General features: G+C 37.6%; 1 protein-coding gene across 5 annotated transcripts; it reads right to left on the reverse strand.

Annotated features, from left to right (window-relative positions):
- Positions 1-1,343: 1,343 nt before the first annotated feature.
- pde6c (phosphodiesterase 6C, cGMP-specific, cone, alpha prime) lies at positions 1,344-19,556 on the reverse strand. Of its 5 annotated transcripts, XM_055150575.1 has the most exons (25): positions 19,408-19,556; positions 18,415-18,464; positions 18,246-18,340; positions 12,748-13,272; positions 12,014-12,166; positions 10,318-10,407; positions 9,258-9,398; positions 9,091-9,165; positions 8,940-9,004; positions 8,314-8,380; positions 8,013-8,060; positions 6,978-7,127; positions 6,401-6,544; positions 5,720-5,785; positions 5,449-5,604; positions 5,255-5,362; positions 4,412-4,521; positions 4,248-4,335; positions 4,066-4,166; positions 3,869-3,976; positions 3,695-3,758; positions 3,507-3,581; positions 3,344-3,427; positions 3,095-3,248; positions 1,344-3,013 (listed from the first exon to the last, which is right to left on the reverse strand). In XM_055150575.1, the coding sequence occupies exons 4-25, from the start codon at positions 13,213-13,215 to the stop codon at positions 2,979-2,981; spliced, it is 2,550 nt and encodes an 849-aa protein (XP_055006550.1). In that variant the 5' UTR covers positions 13,216-13,272; positions 18,246-18,340; positions 18,415-18,464; positions 19,408-19,556; the 3' UTR covers positions 1,344-2,978. The 5 variants fall into 5 exon arrangements, with proteins under 5 accessions (XP_055006550.1, XP_055006552.1, XP_055006551.1 ...); XM_055150577.1 differs by lacking the exon at positions 18,246-18,340; XM_055150576.1 differs by lacking the exon at positions 18,246-18,340 and having other exon boundaries at positions 18,411-18,464.
- Between the last annotated feature and the right edge of the window lie 38 nt (positions 19,557-19,594).

The raw sequence follows: 19,594 nt of genomic DNA on the forward strand, positions 1-19,594 counted from the left end.
TACAATTGCTCAAATGTCAGATACTTTCAAAGATTAGATTGTGATCACTTTTACCTGCACAACACATCTTAGTTTTTCATATACTTGCTCTGTTGGCTTTCCTTCAAACAAAGACAGGATAAATAATAAAATTATTGTAGCGCACAGATCTTTGCCCTTATAAACAGAAACAGGAATTAGCCACTTTCATGGGCGAAGGACACATCGCACACTGCATCCAGTCGGCAAAGAGGGAAAGTACATGAGGTTACGGGAGATTATGGGCCTTGGCTTAGAGCAAGACAATTACTTTGCCATGTTAGCGCTCTGTCGATCTTGTTTTAACTTTGTACACCTCGGGAATGAAAAGTAAATTACATTGTGATATCTACTGATTTACACTAACAGGTAGTTAAATGTAGTAAATTGGTCTATTCATTAAAGGTAACCCCAGGAAAATACAGGTAATGGCCGGTAGGTCACAACTTCCCCTACAGTTATAAAGCATGTTGTAAGCAATTAAGTCTTACTGATGCAATTAATGATACTGTTGAATCTGTTAATACAATTACAGGTGACACTTTGTATCAACTATACTTTAGTAGACCTTAATAAAGGACTTCCTACTTTTTGTTCATTATGAATTAAGTATCATTCAGGCTTAGGGTTTTAATTAAGTACTTAGTATCTCCTAACCCTTAGCCCTTTAATTAAGTAGTTACTAAGCCTGAGTCATTCTTAATGCTAATTAAGGGGCAGTTATCATAATTTGGTACCCTCTTACAACTGTTACACGTACTGTTTCTCATGTTACTACTATAATTTCATTTATATTTTTCTACTATCAGTTATCACAGATACTAGCTCGCAATGATTTATTTTAGTACAAGAAATATGTTTAGGCTTCAACAAATTTTTCCGTACATGTTCAAAAAATAATGTGCAAATGAACAGTACTTTTTCAAATAAAGTGTCACTCTGAAACTAGGACAGAAACACTATAACGTGTTTCATGGTGATGGACGTCCATGCATAAACAGCACTGGTCTTATAGTATTAACATAACATTCATTTGCATATTTATACTTGAAATCAATCTTCCCTTGTACACAAAATGATTGGATGGCAATATACAGCGGGTTAAGCAACATTTTATCAAGGCAGGATCAGTTCCAATCCACTGATCCTCTTTCCTCGGGGGCTCATCCAGCTTTGAGGCCTTGAAGATCCCTGCACGATATATGACTAAGCCTGAGGTGTCTTCAGTTCATTCCCTGTCTCTGTCTTAACCTCCATATGAGAGCTAAGCATGCAACAGGAAATACACAGGGTTTGAACAGTCACAAAAAAGCCATTTTGGGTGTGTACACCACCATATAGTCTTTATTTGCATACATATATAATACATATCAGGACACATACAGTAAGGGTCTTTAAGTTTCTAAAAGCTTCATCACATTGTCTGGTATTGCATAAATGCACCACATGGCATGTACAGACCTGCTGTGTTCTGTTTTAAAGATACCAATGTTTTGTATCTCTGCAGTCAGAAAGTGCTGATACAAACTGTACGCTGCACTGTACATGAAAACAGTCCTGACTCTAGTCATGAGCATGGTGTCACTCTGCTCCAACCAAAGAGTTTCCTGGTATTCCCAAAGCCATTCTGATTGGATTAGGAGACTGGTCAATGCCCCATTGATTAAAGGAAATGGCATTGTGTTGTGTAACCACACAACGAGAGCTTCAGCCTAAGTTTGCTTAAGGAAGGAGAAATCCAAAGTGATTCTGAAATAGCAGAGTACATGCTGCCCACTAATGCCCAACAGAACAGGTTCCGTTATGGGTTAGAGTTAAAGGATTGACATTTGCACCCGGTTGACACTGCTAGTGTTTATAGTCTCAGTACCTTAGGCTCATAATTGTTTGTACTAAGGATGGTGGCAGCCTCCGGTCTACCCTCGTGTGTATTGAGTGGTTTAAATAAAAGCAGTGTACATCTCCTGACTGACATCACAATGATTTAGGTGAAACAATGTCTTCACTAAACTTTGTGATTTAAGTTTTGTGAAAGAAATGGGTTTCCATCAACTTTTTCATTTACATTCTCTGTGTTTTATCTATTTACAATTAAAACGTACATTTCAGAAATGTCTTTGTTACATCTACATTATATTATTTTACTAAACATTTACACAGTGCAAACAGCTCGGTGTGAAAGCTGTCTGTGCATACTTATGCATGAAACTTGGTGTTTGCATTTTTCAACACTGTCCAATATTCTTCATCCAAGATAATTCAAGTATAAAAACCCTCCGAAAGTCAAAGGGTGGGTTCACACTTTCCCTGGTTTGAGCACAATATGTCCTGATGTAGACTTGGTTTAGTCCTGGTTTAGTCTAGTCCAGCTTTAGTTCCTGGTCTGAATATAATGTGTATAAAGTGTGAACGCACCCTAAATGATGGTAATAAAATGAAACTGCATACATACATACCAAATCTTTGCCTGAGTAAAAAGGTTTGACAGCCTACTGTAAAAGCCATGTCAAACTCTGTACTATATAACCAAATGTAGTTTTAGAATATTCCAATCACCTGTTCACCATTATTCAACAGTAACCTTCAGCTCGACTGCCAAACCAGTGGCAGCTAAGTGCGTTGTGCATCTATCTGTGCTTTGGCATAAAACAAACCTTTGTGACATTTACAACTCTGATTAATATGCCTTTATCTGCCGGTTGCCAACCTTGTTGGTCAAAGATCCTTAATTGCTACCTTGAAGCCAAGATCTGTAATAGCTCTGTTGTACATGGAGACATGTACTGTGTCTATATACTACAATTCTTCTGTGTCCAGGACACGTAGACTGGTCCATCTTAGAACAAAAAAGTCCTTCAGAGTAGAAAGAGCAGGCTCACAAAGAAGCAGGACTTCAGAGCTGTCGACCAGGAGAGATAAGTGTAGCCAACAGCAGTCCTCATTAGTGCAGATGTATAGTTTCAGCAGATGGAGCAGGTCTTTGACTTCCCTTCAGCTAAAACAAACATACAAAAGAATTGTGAAGAAATGTGTTTGAAATATATAACTTACTTAATAGAGATATCACATGTATTACTTTTCTCTTCGCCGCCTCCCTCCAGTTTCTTCTTCTCATCCTCAATGGCCTTCATCTTTGCATTGTATACTTCAGCCAGTTCGTTCCAGTGTGCTCTGTTGTTGTTCAGTCCATCAAACATAGGCTGGATCTCTTTGTGGAATCGGGCAAACTCCTAAAAATCACCCCAAAGAAGAACAATATTTCAGTAGGCTGCATGACTTGTGTAGCCTAGTAATATAAACATGTATTAATTTGTTATTCCCTTACCTTGTACACAAATGAGCACACAAAGTCAATGAAACCGCACTGCATCTTGGGCAGTTGCTCTGAACAGTTTCGGTCCATCATGGGCTGAAAAAAAGACAACTGTTTACTGCATTTTCCCACCAAAAATCAGGAGTTCCAAGTGAATAAATTAAAAAAGGCTTACAATTGGTTGCTGGTCTAGCACAGTTCTTTCTAAATCACCCTGCTCCCAGAATTCAGCTGCAACCATCAGAGCCACCTGAGGGAAACACAATTTTTCAGTGATTAATTACAGAAGTCGGTGTGGGTTTGTTTTTCACATCTTGTTATTTTTTCCATTTGTCTTTTTGAGAAATTGTTTCTTTGGACAACCTTGCTCTGCACTTCCCAAGGCTTCGTAATGGCAGACAAGTCACAGCCGGTCATCATCATAGCCCTTGATAAAACAATAAAAAAACAATTTGCATGTTTATTAGTATTATTATTCTCTTATTTATTTTAATGAATGACAATGATCTACTTGTATAAAAATAATAGTATACATACATCACAATTTCTTTCCTGACAGGGTTGTTGGAAATGTAAGCAGTGGCTTCTTTTTCATCTGTCATTGGCTCAGTGGCGTTGACAATATTTTGAAACATGGTTCTTTTTCTGTACCAAAAAATGTATGAATTTATAACTAAAATACAAAAATATGTGCAAATTCATTATAATTTCACAGTAATCATTCAGTTACGGACTTGAAGTAAAGAGCCAGATCGGTGGCAATGATGCAGACGTCAAACAAGTGTTGTACAGTTTCGAATTGACGTTTTTGAAGGTTGCAGAAAATGTTCAATGCCTAGAAAATAAAACACTATTTACTTAAAAACCTTTCAATGCCTACAATCTGGTCAGAAATATAAGCTTTTGTGTAGCATACCTCTTCGCCCATTAGCGTTTTGCTGTATTCCAAATGGTGCCTCTCTAGAATAGATGATCCGTGCAGTTTGGCCAGAGGATGTGCGCTCCTGTAAACCAAAAAAAACAAAAAGTGGTATTATTGTTGTTCAAGTTTGTACAGCAACATTGACATTTTGGTTTTACTTTGTCTGATAGAGGTTGTTGGTTCCTCGGTGATCGATATCGTGGCAGAAAGCAGCAGATACCATCGCAAAGGCATCCAGATCAGAGTAGTATTTCCTCAGTTTCCCAGTCTACAAAGGGAAAGTATTACGGAACATTTGTAGTGAGGTGAATACTTTTTTTTTTTTATTTAACAGTGGGCTTACAAAGTGTTAGTTTTCTGTTTACCATAGTTATGATACTTTATGGTATTTAATCCTGAACAAGAACATCCCTATGATCCAATATGTTAATATGATATTTTAGTAATATTGTCACTGTTTAATGCTACTCTATGCTCAAGCACATTTTTCCCTGCCCACTTAGAAGTATCTTATAGTTTTAGTTCCCTCTAAAGGATGCACTATATACTTTTTATCTAGGTCTGCAACCTTCTTGTCTCCATTGCTTTGCCTGGATTGTGCCTCCATATGTAATTAACCTTGTCTATCTTGCAAAAAGGATCACTTCTCTACAGATCTGACCTGTAAATTGGCCTAGTCTTCAAGGGCATAGATAAGTTTAATAACGTACAGTGGGATATTCCAGCCAAAGCCGTAACATCTCTCTTGAGGCAAGCAAGAGGCAGACCCTCCACCAGAAAAGTTACATAATTCACCTTTACAGAAGATAATATAAAGATTCTAGATATACATGAATTGTGTTATTTCAAAATTGTGATTTAGGCTCTAATTTTTTGGCATTTCTACTTTACTGGGTATTTGTGGTTTATCTCTGCACTGCAAAAATTTTTTTTATATTATGTGCATGTTTTGTGTTTTTCTTTTTCCTTGTAGATGTATGCCTTGTTAGTACAATTGTTACCTGCAACAGACAAAACATGGTGTGGCCCACATTGAAGCCATGCCTCCAGTTGTGGTAAGTGATGTCTCGGTAACCCTTTCTCACTGTATACATCCATCTGGTCAGAGTCTGAAAGCAGGAAAGAATCAACGTTACACACAAGAAAAGCAAAACTATAAAACATTATTGTAACTATGGTAACTAAATGTACACACCTCAGCGGGGACTTTGAATTTCTCAACTACTCCCAGCTCAAAAAACATGCGAATGCCAGCTTTAATGAGGTCAAACTCAGAGACAGGGAAGTCGCTAAAGGAGAATTTATACAGGTCTTCTCCATTCACATCATTAGCTGGTGGGATGTTGGCTCGCTGTACAAAAATACCACCAAATCATTACTGGCATGCACAGTTCATTTATAATTCATACCAAGGTAGTTTTGAGATTTTTAAGCAGGAGTATGTTTTGGAATTTCACAATACTTACTAGTAATTTGTACATCTCCTTCTGATCGCAGTCTTCAGGGTCGGCATCAAACTTTTCTTTAGTATTCTAGGAACATAAGTAAATGGTTTAAAGTTATTATTATTATGTTAAATTGTCAAAATCCTAAACATAACATAAGATAAACAAACAAATTTTAATCAGTATTCATTTTTACTATTTAGTCTTTTAACTAAAAATACTGGTTTGGTGTTTTCAAATAAATCTTTTTAGCTTTAATATCTAAATATAATTGACAAAATGTCTACTTTTGGGTAAAGTTTTTGATAATTTATTGTAGTCAACAACAAAAAAATGGCATTGACAAAAACTATGATGCTATACTAATACTATGTATATATACTATGATGATATACTAATGGAAGAAAGTTATACTGATTTGAAGGAGGGAAGATGAAACTAAAAGGTACTAGTTTGAATGTAACATATATGATTTAGTAGATTTAGTAGTACAACATCAAGAGTCTCCATGTCTGACAACAAAGTTATTGGAAAATTTTCATTATTTTATGGCATAAGGATAAAACTCGGTAGCAAGCTTCAGTTCACAAACTATTGAAAGCTACAAGAAAATCCCATTTTCTAAAGCCTGTTTTTAAAGATCATACTTCTGTTCTTGAATACTGATCGTTTTTGTAAATAAATGATGTATGTCTGACTCACCAGGATGGACTGCAGTTCAGCTGGGGTACACTTGGTCTGATACATCAGCATCTCCTGAGCGATCTCTCTCCTGTACTCAGTGCGGTTCAGCTTATCATAAGTGTCACAGTTCAGCACGGACCAACCCAGGAACTGTGTCAGGGCCTGAAAAAAAAAAAGAAAAATCATTCAAGTAATTGTAACATATAACTTCTTACTTGAATTTTGAATAGAAATCTGCATTTGAGTAGTTTTGACCACCAAACTAAACAAAAAAAAAACCTAACAGAATTATGATTAATATTCTGATATCAACTCATCTTTATTATGTATTTTTTAAGTGTTTAGTGTAAAAAACGCAATTAATTCCCCAACAAAGCAGTAAAGTGATAACAGTTGAACATACAGTAAGACGTAAGTAAAGCTCATATGGTGCTGATGAAGATAACTAAGCAGGCTATTTATATGCAAATGTATGCCGCAATATGGTCTTAATAGAGACTCTGCACCTGTTGTGTGTTTTTTAATGTAAACTTGCAAATTAGACAGGGTGAAGAGATAAGGAATAAACATGGACTGGGAAATATAGTCTCCCCACCTCAGTGATCTGCTCATCGTGTTCATCAAAAGGTCTTCCATCTTTCCTGTTGAAAAAAGTGGCGATGCCAACAATTTCTTCTTTCTTGTTGACGATGGGCAGGGACAGGCAGTTTTTGATGACGAATCCAGACTCATCCACTGGTCCTTTCTGGAAAAATATATAAAAAAATAAGACAATGAAAACAGATTGTAGAGTGCAAAATTGGGATAGTTGCTATGTTAATCTTTCACTGATGTAATTTTTTTCTTGGTATGGTTTTAATTTCCATTTCGCGCATAACTTTTTTCATTAAATGTGCACTATGTAACTTGTCTGCTGGATGTGGGATCCATCACCTGCTTGTCCCCATGGAAATATCATTGCTTTGCACAGAATGTTCCACAGTGGGGTATTCAACTTATCAGTCTAGCATTTATTCTATTACAAGTGAAAAACAAATGTTCTTACTATAAGTGGGGCCACGTCTGCACAGAACAGACTTATAACTTAGCCTCGTAGTGCCTCCTGTTTTGATCTATTCCTATTAGATCGTCTAATGCCATACTGTGAAACATTCTAGCTGAACAAATGACGTCTCCATCATAGACTGTATACAAAAGTGGACTAAAGCAGTGTGATGTCACCCACAGTGTTTGGCTCCAGTCAAATGAAGCTCATGAGGCCAGCAGTCATAGGGGAGAATTCTGAGCTGCGTTCCATATTAGTAACAGGAATTTATTTACGGACAAATAACAAAATGACAACACTTGCATTGTGTAGAGCAATGCAAATATTTTAAGTTCAAAATGAGGTTCACTGTAGCAGTTACACAAAGAGGGGTGACAGTTTTTCTATGTAAAGTCATTTAGAAACAGACTTGATGGAGCCGGAAGCTATGTCCATTTATATATACAAGCATACTGTCTATGATATCCATGGAGACAGTAAAATTATATAGTGCAACTTCAATATTTCCAAATTTTAGACTGTATAATCCAAAATAACAGTATCATCAGAACACGTGTATTTACATGTACTGGACAAATGTATTACCTGGAAAGCGAAGTAATCGTCTGCAGCCACATTCATCATGTTACAGATCTGGAGGAGGGCAAAAGCACAAGACATTCTTCATCATTTACGCCTTTCGCCATCTCGGTTACTTAAGTCTGAAGCATGCACCGCCCTGCATATATTCATGTTTTTAGCACACTGTTGCAGCCTGTTGGTATTGACTTTTCTTGCTATCTCTCTGTCTTCATTTCACAACCCAACTCCTCTATTTTTCTCTATTTGTATTTTCCTGGGTGCTGCAGTAATTGCGACTGCCCCAAAGCTGTTGTGGAAGACTTACAAAGCCATTTTCTGCGACGTAGGTTGGTAGTCCGCTAACTAGGGCCCAGTGATCTGCAGGCGGACCGCTAAAAAGTGTGAAAGAGAGAAATATAAGATGTGTGAGCTGGAGTGAGACAGTCTCTTCCTGAGCAGAATGTTAAAAAGCTTTGGCTGCCACGTAGAAAGCTGCTTTTATAACACAAACTTTCAATATTTGCTTCAATCCATGATGCCATTCGAGTAGTTCAATTCATTTTTAAAATAAGAAAATGCTATGCCCTTGTGTTAACAATATTTTTCATCATTATTTTTACTATATTTCCAATCAAATGGTTAAAGATGATTTGTTTTCACAAGGTTCTTAGTATTGAACTAAAACATATGTTGATAATTTTATATTTTGCTCATTATAAACTGCAATATTGACATAAATACAGAACAATACAGGATTACTCAAACATGCATGAATCAATCAGTATGTTAATGATGAAGGGACACCACTGTGACAAGGTTAAATAGGTCTTGTCACTATGCATCCTAATGGCTGTAAGTGGAAGGGCATCTGACGTAAAATATAGCACTGTGTGTAAATTGCTCATTATTTGCCATGACAATCAAAACAGCCTTGGTAAATACTCTACTCACGGGATGACTTTAATTTCTTCTTTGTCTTCAAGCAGATAGTCAATAATCTTGTAAAAGACTACTTCCTGGATAAGATACACACTAGTTAGTCACTCAATGGAAGAGAAACTGTGTAAGTCTCATAGAAAAATTAACAAAGAATTGACGTTACCCTGCCATCTGGTGTTTTGGGTCCTTTATATGGCTCCACATCTCCCAATTTAACCGGCCATTCATCATAGAATTCCTAAAGAGTACAAAAGAAGTAAAAATGGTATTTTCTATTAGTTCTTGCGGCTACAAATGCACAAAATTGACCAGAGTGCGATTTGGTCTAACCTTTTCTTTTGTCATGTCCAGCAGGCCCACTGAGTATCTTTCACATTGGAGGTAAGTTCTTACAGTGTAGAGAGCTTTGTGAAACTGCCTCTCAATATCTGTCAACTCTTCAAAGACTTTGCTGGCCGACCAGAGCAGGACCTGGAGGTGAACAAAGTAACAAATGAATAATTGAGGTTTGTTGAACACAGTACAAACTGTTAGAGCAAAGCAAAATAAATCAAGGTAAACATAAGGGGTAAACTGTGGGTCAAAAGTGAAAAGTAAAAAAGTTTAAAAAAGTACTTCAATACAGTGTTACACAAGTCAAAGTTTAAATTATGTAATAGTTTTAGTTTTTTGGTGTTAATTTTGTTTGTTTTTTTCAGCTTCATTAATATGTAATGATGTCATACTCCCAGACGGGGGACAAAAGCCAGTTTTCTCTTTTGAAATATCCAAAAGGTGAATTCACAAATGTCGAACCTGGTCACTTCTTTTAGAGACTAGATCACAGCAATTACTATATAACAATGCATCTTAACAATATGAATTTTAACTGCCCCCATTTGTATTAAATAGAATGTTGTGATGCAAAATCCAGCAATTACTGCACTGTACTGTTTGCTGTAATGCTTCAGTAATCAGTAGTACAAATGTTACTCCAACAGCACAGGAGCAAATTCTAAAACTACAAGTCATACTAATATTATTTACATAACTTCTAATTACACATACTTTTGCTTTAAATTACGTTTCCCCCAAACATATACAATGTGTAGTAGGCTTAAAAATAGGAAGGAGGAAGGAAGGTTCTTTATTTTGTCATTCAAACATGTGAGAGAAACACATGACAGAACGAAATGTGCTCCCCTGAGGCCCAGTGATACAGAAAGAGATACTACAGAATACTATAAAAGTACCAAATGTATAAAAAAAATCTATGAAAATGAGTTGTAATTAGCATTTAAATAAGTAGACTTTTTCACAACAATACATTCTAATGAATTTCTACAGGCTCTAGTGTTACCTAGGGTACACACACTCTGGAGGAGCTATGGCATATTGGTACACCGTGTACCTGACTCCTTCTGGACTCCACATTGAACATGTAGGTGGTGTAGTGCTGCAGCGCGATCACTTGGGCAAAACTCATGTACTTGTGGAACAGCTGGAGACATCACAAAATAATTTGCATGTAACAAAGAAATGTGTAAACAGCCAACTTAGGACATTTATAGTCACAATCAAGTTAACCTGTTTTTTTTGTTTTGTTTTTTTTAAATTATTGTCATCTTTATTTCTAAACTCTAATTTTAACACAGCACCTATGTTTAAAGATGTATTTGTAGGACATTTTTATTTGTTTCATCAGCTGGGTGTCTATCCATGGGTTTCAGAATGGTGACAATGTAAGGCTGTTGCTATAGCGATTAACAATTTAAAAACTAAATATTGGTTGTTTTCAGATTCTAGAATGTGATTGGCGACAAGAGACAGTTTCCCTATTGATTACATGATTTTTTTACCATGGAAAACATGCTGAAACCCATGAATAAAGCTCTTTCTCCCCAAGAATCTTAACATTTTTGAGTCTGTGACAATCCACGTAAATCAATAATTTTTGTCAGGAATAAACAGGCTTCTTTAAAAACAACATTGTCAGTCAATATCGGACCTAGCATTTCTAATAGATACACTGCATTAGACTTTATAATGCGTCTTATATGCTGTTTATTTCAATGCTTTCTGAATAATGCGCACTGAACCTTCACTTGCTTTTCTTTAACTCCTGTTTTCAATTCATTTATGTGAATACAAAAAGAGTGACCCTGAAATTGCCAGCTTTATTCTCGCCATGCTTGCCATTGTTCATTCACATTCCCCCTATAGCATAACAGACAGGAGTGTTATCTGTGGAGGAGCCGTTGTTAAACCCTATAGAAAGCTTTGGGGCTGCTTCATTGTGAGAGTTGGCTCATAATTGAAATGTTCATTTATTTTTCAAACAAATGCTTCTATAATATCAAAAGTAATCTGTAAATCTGTAGAAGTATAGATCTAATGTAATCCTTTTTTTATGTTTTTGAGAGAGTTTAGTTTTCCACTGCAGAATAGACTCCAGGTTTTGCAAAGTACGAGAAAGCAAGAAGAACATGCATTATGCAACTGTACTTTCATTTTTGTAATTGATTAGAGCAATAACAGATTCAAAGATCACAATTATAAATTTGATATACACAGCCCTAGAAGGCATTCAACCCAAACACAGAGTAGTGTATATTCTCTGATATAACAGTATCAAGTTCTATTTCAACCACTAATCTCATTACCAGCCAATGTTCTTGTGCGTAGCCAAAGCAAGCCCAGACTGCTCCTAAAGTTACACTATAAAAATAAAGCATTACCACCTTGGCTTATTAGCGGTCCCAAAAACAATCTACTGTGTATTCTGGTAGCTTTCTATCAAAATAAGCAATGTGAGCTACAGTAGTGTACATCTGTTCTTGTGTGCACCCTGTTCACTAATGTTAATTCCTCCTTGAGCCACTCTTTATAGATGCATATGTTTTTGAAAATCCAACAGGCATGCTATTTATTTACAATGACAATACTGGCAAATTTGCAATTTTCTAATGAATGAAATAATCTTTGAGGTCAAAATGTTCTCTGTGTGCTGCTTAATCCACAAGTAGGTGCCAATCTTAACTCGCTGTCAGTGGTCATAATGTTACGGCTGATCTTCGTGTCCATTCTTTACAGTGTGATTTCCTTACCGCCTCATCTTCCGCAGTGAAAGCATCTGCTCCGATTTTGTTAAGCGCCATGACGACACCAAGGCACTCTTTTTCAGCGATGAGAGGGAAACTGAGCAGGCATTTGGTCTTGTATCCTGTCTGTTTGTCCACAAAGTCACTGAATTTTGGGTTCTGGTTCAGGGGGAAAAAACAGTTCAGAAATAAGTTTAGGATGAGCAACAAAAGTGTAAATCAATATCTGTAAATCCACTGTAAGCCTATGTGGTATTCACTACTGCTAGTTTCTTTCCAAACTTGTCAGATGGGGGTAGGCTATGAACTATAGGCCTAAAGAAAACTACAAGCGAGACAGATGATAACTGAAAATCCAAACATGTAGCCTTTTTTTTTCATTTATTGCATTTTTTAACTGGTAAAATAATTAGATATATATTTAATGTTTTTAAACTTATATACCTACTTTTAGAAACACTTAAATAGACTACACTGTCCCTGGGAAATTAATGGAAATCAGGCCATTCTATAATTAGTTAATTTGACAAGTCTGAATTGCCAATTATCTTGTTGGCATCTAATCGGCTGTCATGTTCCAAGCTAATTTTACATCAGAGGAACTCAAAAGATTAAAGTTCAAGTAATTCTTTACTTCATTAGACAATAGGCCACGTTTATGTAGGCATTTTGTGTGTGTGTGTGTGTGTGTGTGTGTGTGCCTTACACGTGTTAAATAAAAGTTGTGCATTTAGGCTCACCTTTGTGACGTCAGGAACATTTTGGGGCTTTTTGGTGTGCGCGGTGTGGCCCACGATACCGATGTCCAGTGGAAACACGATCTCGGACTGCGGGTGCACTATGTTACTTTCATATTTGGACGTCGGGGTCACGTCAAAGAGACATGTGGACAGCTCGGGCGTCCCGTTCCGTGCCCGTAGCGCGTAAAAGCTGACCCGGTCCGCCTGAATGATGAGCGCAATTCTCTGCATGACTTTGTGTAGAGACTGCTCCATATTCCCGGGTTTTTGCAGCTCTTTGACCAGCTCGAAGATGATCGCGGATTCCTGGACGGAGTTAACATCCTTGAACGACGCGGTGTCCTTTACTTCGAGGTTGGCGTTGAAGGCGGCGGTCAGGGCCTCGGCGCGAATCTTCTTGTCGAAATACTCTTTGGCGAATTGTGGGTTGTTCTCCAGGTATTTCTCCACACTATCCTTGTCGGCCATTTTGACAACTTTAGCGATCCCCTTTCTTTAGTTGTATCCCTTTTACAATAACATCACCTGAAAAAAAGCGTGGAAAAGCAGTGACCCTACAGCCACACATGCACTGGGTCCTCCACGATCCCTGGATAGCCACTAACGCATCATCTCGTGTGCGCAGACAGTCTCAGTGAGCAGAGCTGGGGCTTAGGAGCTGAAGGGATCAAAGTGGCCACTAATTAATGTGACGTCATGACATTAAAAGCCCTATTCCTAAGCGCCCTTAACCTGCAAATCCCGCGCGCTGATCATTTTATACCACTAGATTTTCCCAACGTGTGTAGAGTAGTGCGAGGGAGAGTCGGGTCAAAAGTCAGCTTTGGTGTTCCCCCGGTCCCCTCAGTAGCAGTAAAGGTGGATTCGGGACACTGCGTAGGTGAAACAATACAATGAAGAGGTAAAAAAAAAAAAAAAAAAAAGGATTGTGTTTTGTAAGACCTTGCCAGGATTCTCCAGGGAGAGTATTAAAGGGTTGAACAGACACCTGCAGACTGGGGCCTCCTGGTATTGCCTATTTTTGTGTGCTGTCTCTATTGGCTCTTGTCTGAAATGCCAAAGACAAAATCGCAAGTTCAGGTTCTTTCGGAGTCGTTGCCATCATGCCATACACAGCATACAGTGATTTCTGCAACTGTTTGTGTTTTATTTCTTATTTTTCTGTCAAGTATTGCAATTATGATTAGATTTGTGTTGAAAAAGTAGGATTATGTTCAGAGTTTATATTGTTCAATCACATTCTTACCTCAATAATTACAGCCTTTGTGATGGGATAATTGTGCCAACTGAAACTGCAATTCTTATTTGTTTACTATATATTGTTGTGCAGCCCTATTATCTGGTCTTAAAAGCAATTAATCTTCTCAGGCCATTAGGGTTTAACTGACTTCCTTTCCTTTGCTCTAATCCAAGACTTGGGGACTGACTGAGGTAAAATGAAGCAAACGTTTTTAATGAAATAGCCTATACTGCTAAAGTAAAAAATAAATAAATAAATAAAAATACAATACAATACAATATCAAAAGTATTTGTCATTGCAGCAGCCGCTACTACAAACTGCCTCTCTTTGACATGGGTCTATGACATTTGGTGATAACAGCTAAACTAACAGCTAAAGATTACAGCTGTCATAGGCCTGTCTGTCACGATAATTACAATATGCATTTACAAGTATTTGCGATTATAATATAGCTCATGGTTTTGTAAATATGAGTTGATATTTTAGATTTAGAATTGTTTTTGTGCTTTAAATCTGCTTTTGTGTTATAGTAAGAGTGGCATAAATTTGTTTCAGTATTATGGATGGAGGAGCTGGAGGAAGTGTCTGGGGTGAGGGAAGTCTGGGAGTCCCTGCTTAGACTGCTGCGCATGCGACCTGACTCCGGATAAATGGAAGAAAATGGATGGATTAATGTTTGTCCTTTATATTTACCTGAGCAGTATATCAAACTTCAAAATTTGTTATCGTGACAGGCCTTGTCATTGTTAAGATTTTATTTAAATTTTTTTTATGTTAATTGTGTTGTATATTTACAGTGAAGTGATCAAATAAGCTGCATGAAAAAAGTGGCACTGCATTTTGTTTAGTTTTTTCTTTTTTCTTTTCTTGAATCAAAAACATTGCCATGACAAATCCAATAGACTTATGTTTTTTATACAGTACTTTTCTTGCTGAATTTTCCTTTGCTGAAGGTGTCTGTTTCTACTTGCTCTCAGGCCTCTGATGTCCTTGTAATTAACCCTGCCCTGGCACAGGAATTACCCCGGTTACATCACCACTTTTGATGCTGGGACAGCGGAAGGAGCCAACCACAGCTCCTGAAATAGCAACAGTCACTGATAGGGTCCTTAGATTCTATTTTAAATTCTAATGCTCCTTGTCTGCTACCTGCTTCCATCAAATCGACCCCGTCCGCAGAGGAATTAGTCCCAGAATTGGAGGCGGACCGAGAGGTGGGGCCAGAAGGATTGAGAACAGGGGCCTAAACAAAGATGGCCGTCTATTATTAACAGCTGACTGTCTGGTAAATGCTGGCAGCTCGGAGAAACCCTCACATCCCCACTATTCTTCACTATTGGATTTAGCACGGCTTATCTCCGGCACTACAAAGGAGTGGTAGAGGGGGTGTGAGAGACATTTTGGAAATAAATAAAGGAGAGCGGCGGTTTCACAGTAGGTGAGCAGGTGACAGCTGAGGAGCAGGCTGCATTGTGAAAGTCAAAATCAAAGTGTCTAGGACTGGTTGATACTGTGGCTCGAGAAGGACCAGTTAATGCAAATTCTGATTCTGATTTACATCCCCAGTGTCATCTTGTTTTTTTTTTTTCTAGTGGAGGGTACGCCTCAGACCTGACCTTCTAACTTTAAAAACTTTACTTTTAATGTCTTACTATGGAATTTTCTGGACAGACCTTCCATCAGAAAAGTTACATAGTGCACCTTTAAAACCACATAAAGAGACTGGTTTCAAAACGACAAGACAAAGTTTCAAGCATAAAATTTATGGACGGTGACAATAGCTGTTATTATGTGCCATTCATTCTCATGTTAAGCAGTGAGAAACGGAACTACTGTAAGTAATTACTCCAGTTACGTTAACCCAAATACCATTCAAATTACAATTAAATAAAACGTGTAGAGACACAACAATACTTTAGGGCAAATTAGGTACTGAGAGAACACACGCTGTTCTGTCACTGGGCTTTCATAAGTAAACATATACTGTATTACAAAACACAGTGTGGAGCTACATTTTCTTTACCAGTTATAACTCATGGCATGTTCCTCCTGTGCTGACCTCAATTAGCTGAAGATATATGCATTGGTAAAAGAAAAATCCTATGACAAGATGTATGTTTTTATATATATGTATTTAAAGGTGCACTGTGTAACTAGCCTGATTCATCAGTCGGTTTCACTTCATGGAAACTGTCTGACCTCGCAGCATTAGGATTGGTTTGCTCGATGGTAGGCGGGTACTTTATTTATTTAACCAATCACTGCTATTTGGTCATGACGTGTAATGTGCCAAATCCTGTAGGAAGAAGGGCAATAACGTCTTTCCCCCTTGATAAAATTCCCCAAACATTCTCTTTTGTTCTGGCTTTAAATCCTCGATCTCGGGAAAATACACATTTAATAACCTACTGTGGAACATTACACGCAAAAATACTTGTCTATATGAAGATGCTGTCGCTGGAATGGTATACATTAAACCGTGAACATAACTGACATAGTACCATGGAGACAAGCATAGTCACAGGTCTGTGGAGAAGCATCCTATTCACAGTAAGAAAACTTCTTTTTGAAAGGATTTTTTCTTCAGTAAAACATTGGGATAAATGCACGACAGCAATAGCATCTTTCTATACCTGAGAGAACGAGATAGCAAGAAGTTTACACAGTGCACCTTTTAAAACACGACAGTAAATGACATTGACGAAATAATTATACCCTGAAACTACTAACTAAAACTAAAATATGTACCCTTCAGCTTCTTTTGACAGTTTCACAACACAACCATTTTCTTTTTTACTGGCCCACAGCATTCTACTTAGCCTCATTTTCTGGCCTGCTCTGATCTATGCCAGCGCAGGTAGTGGAGATATATGCTCTTGTACTTTCACACTATGTTAAAAAATAGTGGGCTTCTCATTAGAGGTGTGACGTTAATGCACTCCAAAACGCTGCCATATAACCCTGAGTGCAGCCCGTATATCCCACTTGGCCAATATTCTCCTTTTCTGAAATGTTGCAGAGCCTCTGGCCAGGATCCAGCTGCTATTATGTCTGCACAAATGAGTGATTGCTCTGTTTTCAACAAGCCCGGGCTTTGGTTATGCAAGAGGCAGATGTTTGGCTGCTCCGAGTCCTTTACTTCAACCTCAAGCCTCAGAGGAACGGTTACATGAGCGCTGTACAAAACAAGAGCCCCAATTCATATCCGTCTGACACAAAAGATCATAGTTACTTCAAATGCACAACTCAGCAGAGACGGATGCAGAGGGACTGTTACATAATTGATTGAGTTCCACAGAAAAAAAATCTGACTTTTTGGTTGATTGGGGAGGAGTGTAGTGAAGTAAAAGTGCTGTAAACTAGAAGTAGGAGAAGCATTGTCTACAAATGAAAATATATTGAAAAAGTTGCAAACGTTGACAATATGCAGCTAGTGTATATGGACAATCGAAACAAGCAAAGAAGAAGGGTGTACACAATTCTGAAAAATTTATTTTGATTGAGATTCATCCATGTTTGCTTGATATCCTTTGGCGTTTTTAGTGGCGATGTCTACAGCCAATCCTTCTGCCAGTAAAAGCATGTATGGTAGTTTGAAGATGACATTAAACATGACATTGATAAAAAATCTTGGTTATGAAATCAATACCGAAATCCATTTTTATTGTGTTTTTGAAAAGATTATTTTTATTTGATTTGAAAATTTAGATCAGTCATGAGAATTTGTCTCCTTTTTTTTCCATATCACCCTATTTTGACACATTTGTATGTAATCTTCAAAACTATGGGCTCTAGTCACGCTTTACGTCACAAACCAGGAAGACTTTTGGAAACATATGATTACATCTTCCGACGGGCTTTGTTTGCGGTTTTAAGTCTGACAAAATCTAGGAAAATTAGAAAATGTGCCAGTTTTCTTCATCTAGATCATTGTAAGGTTGCATTATCTTTGGCTAATCAACAATTACAACTATACCTCAGTTTTCATAACTTCCCCACGGACACACAACTCCGAGTGCACTAGGTACATGCAATTAGAAGAGATGACGGTGCCAAATCAAAATTAATTCAAACAGCACATAGTGTGTAGAATCCCTCAGTCGTCCAGATTTCAGACAACATGAAATTCCAGTCTATCTCAAACTTGCAAACACTTTAAGACAGAAACTGGTCCACCCGAAGGACAAAACACCGAGCCACAAACAAAGCGACGTTGTCTACAAAACAACAAAACAACCACTTCACAAGAGGATGTACCAACACGGGCGAGAGAGCCATTGTGGACCTCAATCTGCCGTACATCTTCATCTAAAATCCATGGGCCACTCTTTTGAGGATAGTGAGGTACAGATCTTAGCCAGAGAAAAGAACTGGTTTGAGAGGAGAGTTAAAAAGACAAGAGAAAGGAAGGACATTACATACATACATGTTGAACAGAAATGGAGGCCTCAGACATCATCAACTCCATCCTCAAACCTAAAACAAAGAGGAAAAATAGGGGTAGTCAGGTCAGGTCATTATGGGCCTGAATGATTATGCTAATATAACCCCACAGTCATTACAGTTGAATAGGCCTAGCTAATAAACAGAAACTGTAAACAAGTATAGGGGTGTTAGTTTCAGAGTATTTTCAGTGTATTTAGCTCCTCCCTTAGGCAGATATAAGGAAGTGTTCACCAGCGTCTGACCAGAACTGAAGAAGCATCTTGCATGGACTGTAAAATGTATTCGACTTAAATAAACGTTTGTCCAGTTGACAAACTGAATTTCTCCTTTCCCAAACAGCACATACATATGCAGTCTTCATTTTACCTCTGATGACATTTACTTCAGTGGGATTTATCACAGTTGGTAGTTGAGCCCAGTGTTGGTAACTACACTGGAAGTTGTCATTGCATGTTTCCAAACGTCTTCCGGGTTTGTGCCATAACGTGAATAGAGATCTGTCTGTCATGGGGTATATGGGGCACTGCACTCAAAACTATGCAGTGTGTGATGCTCTAAACATAATTTCATAGCTTTTTCTATAAAAATGACAACCAAATCTTCAATCTTGAATCAATAGTTAAACTTGGAATGTAACAATACCCGAAATATCATATTGGCAAAAGCCTCACAGTAATACCATGGGCTGTCACAATATATCGAATTACAAGTTTCTTTTCTTAAATCAATTGTTATGGTGCAGCAACAGTTAAAAACTACATAGCTTATGATCCTTTTCTCTGTTTCAGTACAATTTACATGATGAAATAACTGTTATTAAGCACTTTTAAATCTTAATTATTTGGATTATGACAGAAAAGTAGTATATTCACAATTTTGTAGAGATCTGGACATCGCTTTATCCCTAAATTAAACTATTTTAGACATGTGCCCATTATGGATTCATTCAGTATTGACTTGACAGCTTACTTACCACCACTGCTAACATCTACAACCTTTCGAATTACACTGTATACACTGTTTGCAATAGTTTCATCTCTGCTACCTCAACCCATGTGAGATTGCTTTGCTTTAGAAGACAGAAATCAGAATTGATATCCAGTATTCCCTTATCTGAGCTGTGACGCTGTGGGCTCAGTCTGACTGTTCAAAGATGCCTG

Source organism: Boleophthalmus pectinirostris, unplaced genomic scaffold (assembly GCF_026225935.1).
Source record: "Boleophthalmus pectinirostris isolate CB_2022bp ecotype Guang Dong unplaced genomic scaffold, ASM2622593v1 HiC_scaffold_14, whole genome shotgun sequence".
Classification (NCBI taxonomy): Eukaryota; Metazoa; Chordata; class Actinopteri; order Gobiiformes; family Gobiidae; genus Boleophthalmus; species Boleophthalmus pectinirostris.